Raw genomic sequence first — 6,000 nt, forward strand, 5'->3', positions numbered from 1 at the left:
AATAATGAATAAACACCTTAATTATTATTTCCAAAGTAACTGATTCTGAAACATGCCTTGATGCTAAAGGTGGCCATACACGCACCGATATTATCGTACGAAACCTCGTTTCGTACGATAATCGGTGCGTGTATGGCATGTCAGCGAGCCGACCGATATCGCAGGAAGCTGCTGATATCGGTCGACTCGCCGATCGGCCAGGTTAGAAAATTTTGATCGGGCGCCATAGAAGGCGCCTGACCAAAATTCTCCCTTCAGAGCTGAATCGGCAGAAGGAGGTAGAAATCCTATTGTTTCTACCTCCTTACCTGCCGATTCAGCCCTGAATGGTGTGTGGCGGATCTGACGATGTTTCGTGCGACCGACGGTCGTACGAAACATCGTGAGATCGCCACGTGTATGGCCAGCTTAAAAGGAAAATGTCGAAGAACTGAGTAACACATGGTATGATATAAAGTTCTGGAATAAAGGATTTTTCCTTAAAAAAAAAAAAAAAAATCTCTGGGAGGTAATTTAAGCAGTGATCCCTGTAATTGTAAACTTGGGTGTGCCGGAAAGCAGGAGTTCTGCAGGACAGCTATAAGGACTTGCCTATGTAAAAGTGCATACAGTGGTGTGAAAAACTATTTGCCCCCTTCCTGATTTCTTATTCTTTTGCATGTTTGTCACACAAAATGTTTCTGATCATCAAACACATTTAACTATTAGTCAAAGATAACACAAGTAAACACAAAATGCAGTTTTTAAATGAGGGTTTTTATTATTTAGGGAGAAAAAAAATCCAAACCTACATGGCCCTGTGTGAAAAAGTAATTGCCCCCTGAACCTAATAACTGGTTGGGCCACCCTTAGCAGCAATAACTGCAATCAAGCATTTGAGATAACTTGCAACGAGTCTTTTACTTTTACGCCAGATGTAACGGGACACGCACCTTCCAAAAAGTTCAACTTTTGTCTTGTCGGTCCACAAGATATTGATCTTGGCAATCATTGAGATGTTTTTTAGCAAAATTGAGACGAGCCATAATGTTCTTTTTGCTTAAAAGTGGTTTGCGCCTTGGAAATCTGCCATGCAGGCCGTTTTTGCCCAGTCTTTCTTATGGTGCGTCGTGAACACTGACCTTAATTGAGGCAAGTGAGGCCTGCAGTTCTTTAGATGTTGTCCTGGGGTCTTTTGGGGCCTCTCAGATGAGTTGTCTCTGCGCTCTTGGGGTAATTTTGGTCGGCCAGCCACTCCTGGGAAGGTTCACCACTGTTCCATGTTTTTGCCATTTGTGGATAATGGCTCTCACTGTGGTTCGCTGGAGTCCCAAAGCTTTAGAAATGGCTTTATAACCTTTACCAGACTGATAGATCTCAATTACTTTTGTTCTCATTTGTTCCTCAATTTCTTTGGATCTTGGCATGATGTCTAGCTTTTGAGGTGCTTTTGGTCTACTTCTCTGTGTCAGGTAGCTCCTATTTAAGTGATTTCTTGATTGAAACAGGTGTGGCAGTAATCAGGCCTGGGGGTGACTACAGAAATTGATATTGAAATTGAAAATTGACATTGATAAACCACAGTTAAGTTATTTTTTAACAAGGGGGGCAATCACTTTTTCACACAGGGCCATGTAGATTTGGAGTTTTTTTTCTCCCTTAATAACGTAAACCTTCATTTAAAAACTGCATTTTGTGTTCAATTATGTTATCTTTGACTAATAGTTAACGGTTTTTGATGAGCAGAAACATTTAAGTGTGACAAACATGCAAAAGAATAAGAAATCAGGAAGGGGGCAAATAGTTTTTCACACCACTGTATGTAGGTTTTAAGGTGCCGATGGAAGATAATTCTCCCGCCAGGGATTAAGATCCAAACATTCATCTGGTTGTAGACATATAGGAGGATCATCCTTAACATTGTGTTCATTATGCTTAGAACTCTTAAGCCATGAAGATGCAACAACAATGAACGACTTGAAAACACTAGTTCAGCACCTGTACAGCACGTTGCGCATTGAAGAACATCAGCTCAACAAAGAACGGGAGCTAAATGGGCGGTTAGAGGATCTCCGGGGGCAGCTAGAACCTCTAGAGAAAGTATGTACTAAATATACATGTTCTTCCCAACCATTATTGCTTGCACTGTGTAGTTATTCTAGATCAGGGGTCCCAGACCTTTTTAACTTGTGAGCCACTCTCAGATGTAAAAAAGTGTTGGTGAGCCACACAAGCATTAAAAGAGTTCTTTGGGAATGCTATTTGGTAGCCCCATGTGGACTGTTAGCCTACAGGAGGTCCTGCTTGGAGTAAAACTGTGTCTTTGTGCTTTCAAAACTTACCTCCAAGCCTGAAATTTAAAAATGGGCACCTACTGGTTTGGGATCACTGTTGTAGATGTTTTGTGCTGAAAGGGTATACATTCAAGAACCATAGAAAAATAACAGGAACCTTCTATTTTTGATACACATATGTATCATCCTTAATTGTCATACTGAATGAATCCTAGCAATGCATTGCAGTTTGTGCAACTCGGTAACTCAAAGTATGGATATGTTGTTGCTCTGTGGACAGTGCAAGTAATTATTATCTGGGTTTTTTTTTTTTCTCCAGCTGCGTCAGGAGATAGGCCGACGAGCAGAAAAGCGAACCACGTGGGTTCTGTGGGGTGGACTGGCATATATGGCTACACAGTTTGGTATTCTCGCCCGCCTGACATGGTGGGAATACTCCTGGGATATTATGGAGCCTGTCACATACTTTATTACCTATGGGAGCGCCATGGCAATGTATGCCTACTTTGTACTAACACGCCAGGTAAGACCAAGGCAGAGAAAATAGTGGCTTAATTAGGAAAGTTATACTTAGTGCACCAATTGCACTAATTGGTCACGTGAGTTTTTTCTATATTTAAGCTGGCCATACATTAAAAGAATTCACTTGTTTGGTGATGTTGCCAAACAAGGTGATCTCTCCGTAATATCAGACTCTAATACAGGCCATCAGGGTGAGGACCGCATCAACAAGCCAATGTGGTTATCGCTCTGACAAGATTTTTTTTTTTTTGTCGCAGCACCTTATGCATAGGCAGTCAAGCTGCTGACTCAAACTGAAGGAGCTGAATCAGCAGCTAAAATCTTCCTCCATGATTGGATGTTGTTTTTTTTTGTATCTGACCATCTCTGAAAAGTATAAATGTAGCTTATCTAAAAGTAGGGTTGCCTTTTATTTTCCTTTATCCTATTTCCTTTATTTATTTTCCTCCATTTTATATTTTCCTTTTTTGCCTATTGTTTTAATTACTAAAAATCTGTGATTTTTGTTATTTCTTAAGCCAGAGAAACTGAAACTACTCCATGTTTGGTCTTTGTTAATAGATTTCTTTTATACAACCCCACCCCTCACCCTTTGTTTTGTCTACCTCGTAAGAACCAAACATGGGAGTAACTTCAGTGTCCCTGTTAGCTCTGTTAGCTCAAGAAATAAAAACCGTAGATTTTTTTGTGTGTCTGTGATTAAAACAACAGGCAAAAAGTATGTTCATTGCTCTCATGTTGAACAAGGGGTATACTGGCCCTTTATTCTTAGTTAGCTTATCTTTGTATCTATATACGTTTTGACTGTGTGATAGTTAGGGAATGGGTAGACCATTTTCGTATGGATTGGTGCATTCCACTAATTTGAGCGCATTTGTGACAGTCTTCCATTCAATTTTGTTGGAGTGACAGAGAAGGAGTATATAATGTTTGAATCTGGTTTTATTTTCTGACACTGGAGAACTTTTAATAGACACCAACGGTCAGTTCAGCACAGCTCCTTGCAGATCATAGTCTCTTCCTGTGGTACTATCATGTGACCATAAAAGTGTTCAAGAAGAATAACACTGAATACAACGCTTCCAATAATCTGTCCCTTTTTATTTGTAAGTTTCTCTTTAAATTCTTCAGTGCAAAGATGCTGCAAAAAATCTGATTTAGCAGAACTGTCTGCCTGTAATCCTTTCTGATATTGTATTAATATCACTCTCTGGCCCGGGGGTTGTGTTGTTCTTTGTAATCATCTGCTTTAAAATGTTTGGCCTGACTTTTTTTTCTCAAAGCAAGAGACTTCCTTTCTCTTTGCAGGAATATATCTATCCAGATGCCAGAGACAGACAGTACTTACACTTTTTCCATAAAGGAGCCAAAAAGACAAGTTTTGATTTAGAAGAATATAATCGACTCAAGAATGCAATTACTCAGGTATGGGATTACCGGTACCCAAGCCCGGCTCTTGTCAGGAAGGACATACAACCATTTTAAAATGGGTGTGGGGCCCTTATTAGCAAGCCTTTCAAGGCCAGCATAGTTAGGCTCACAGTGTTGAGGACCATTTTTTTCTTTTAAATGTATTCCCTTAAATGGGAACTCCTCCCAAACACAACTTAAGCTTTTTATAAAGTAAACATAATTTCAAACAACTTAATTAAAAAATACACAGCCTTTTCACAGTTACCTAAGCCTAGTCCCCTGACTACTTTGAGACTAAAATAAAATGTAACAGTATCCTGCATCCTCCAAATCCCACAGTGCAATGCATTGTGGGTTATGTAGTTCATCAATGTAACATCAGTGTTTTAGCCCTTCCTCTGCTGCCAGGATTTCATAAGATGCAGAAAGAAAAAAACGGTTTTGCAGCTGGATTTCAGCACATAAAATGAAATGGTATTTATTTATACTTTTGAAGGAACAAATTACAATGATTTTAAGTGCTGGTTTAGTATAATTTTTGACCAAATGTAACTGTATTTTCCCATTTCTTACAGGCCGAGGTGGACCTTAAGAGACTGCGTGACCCTTTGCAAATGCAACTCCCCATCCAACAAATTGATGCTAAAGATTGATCTTCATCATATCTCTAATCCCCAGCCAAACCTGTGGATATCAATTGCCTTTGAATTAAAAGCATTACAGGTGGTAGCTGGGACATGGTATTGGGATGAGCATTTACTTTTTTCTTTTTTTTTTTTTTTTACTTTATAGTAAATGTTATACAAATGGAGAAGAAGGTAAAAAGGAAAATTAATGAGCATAAGAGGCCTTGACAATGCCTCTCCGAAAGGGCTGTGGCATATTGTCTTACTCAAACTGTAGCTATCTTTTTATTTGTCTGTGGATGAAAATGCATTAGTATATATATGGTTGAGGGGTTTGAACAAATTACAATGTTTTATTTAATTTTTCTTTTCCGTTTTACTTTTGAGTTCATGTTTTTATTTGGTAAGGTTAAGTCCGTGGCAGAGTGCCTGTAAACACATCTGAATTTTAGGTCTGCCAAGCCAGTGGGGGCACAGCAGAAACAACAAAGTAGTGCACAATGAATGGCATTGGGAAAATGCTGGACCAGAAGTAACCTCAAAAATACAATAACCTCTGCTTTTTAGAGGGATTTGTTGCAGTGGCATTGAGGCACTGTTATGCCTTTCTGTTCTTTAATCTCCAGGTTCATGCACATGCCTTTTCCATGCAACACCGTCCAATTTTAAGTCCCAAACACAGTGAAAACTATCTGCTATGCATTTTAGGGAAACGCATGTGATTTTCTAGTGATCACATTCTGAGTGTTCCTCAGTCCCTCCCATTGCCCTGGCTGATTACCCCAGTGGCTGAATGCATGATAGGTTTATGTATGTTCTTTTGGGAGGAAGCTGTTCCACTGTCCTGTGCACTTAGTAGGTGGACCAGTTGGGTAGCGATTCAAACTTGCATGAATGTATAAAGGAGCATCACCAATTCTAAAGCGATAACCAGTAATTGTTTTTATGGTCTAGCTCTTTCCACTGGTCCCTAATGAGCTATTTCCTTCAGAAATATCTCTCTTGGGTTTTCCAGACTTCTAGCTTTGTCCATGTACTCTCCTGACTACATATCACAGATGAAGTTTAGTGTGGCAAGACCTTGAGCTCTAACCTCTATCTTTGTTCCAAAGATTTTAGGGGAATACATTTTCTTTATTTTTGTATTGTTCCTTTGGAATACGCTG

At 39.5% G+C, this 6,000-nt stretch overlaps 1 protein-coding gene across 1 annotated transcript in view; it reads left to right on the forward strand.

The window, feature by feature from the left end:
• Nucleotides 1-5,461, forward strand: part of mcu (mitochondrial calcium uniporter) — a 63,500-nt gene extending 58,039 nt beyond the window's left edge. The window contains 4 exon segments of the mRNA NM_001130227.1: nt 1,919-2,079; nt 2,593-2,796; nt 4,104-4,220; nt 4,784-5,461. Of these exon segments, the coding sequence (NP_001123699.1) occupies nt 1,919-2,079; nt 2,593-2,796; nt 4,104-4,220; nt 4,784-4,861 (560 nt within the window). The 3' untranslated portion in view covers nt 4,862-5,461.
• Nucleotides 5,462-6,000: the final 539 nt, after the last annotated feature.

Source organism: Xenopus tropicalis, chromosome 7 (genome assembly GCF_000004195.4).
Source record: "Xenopus tropicalis strain Nigerian chromosome 7, UCB_Xtro_10.0, whole genome shotgun sequence".
Classification (NCBI taxonomy): domain Eukaryota; kingdom Metazoa; phylum Chordata; class Amphibia; order Anura; family Pipidae; genus Xenopus; species Xenopus tropicalis.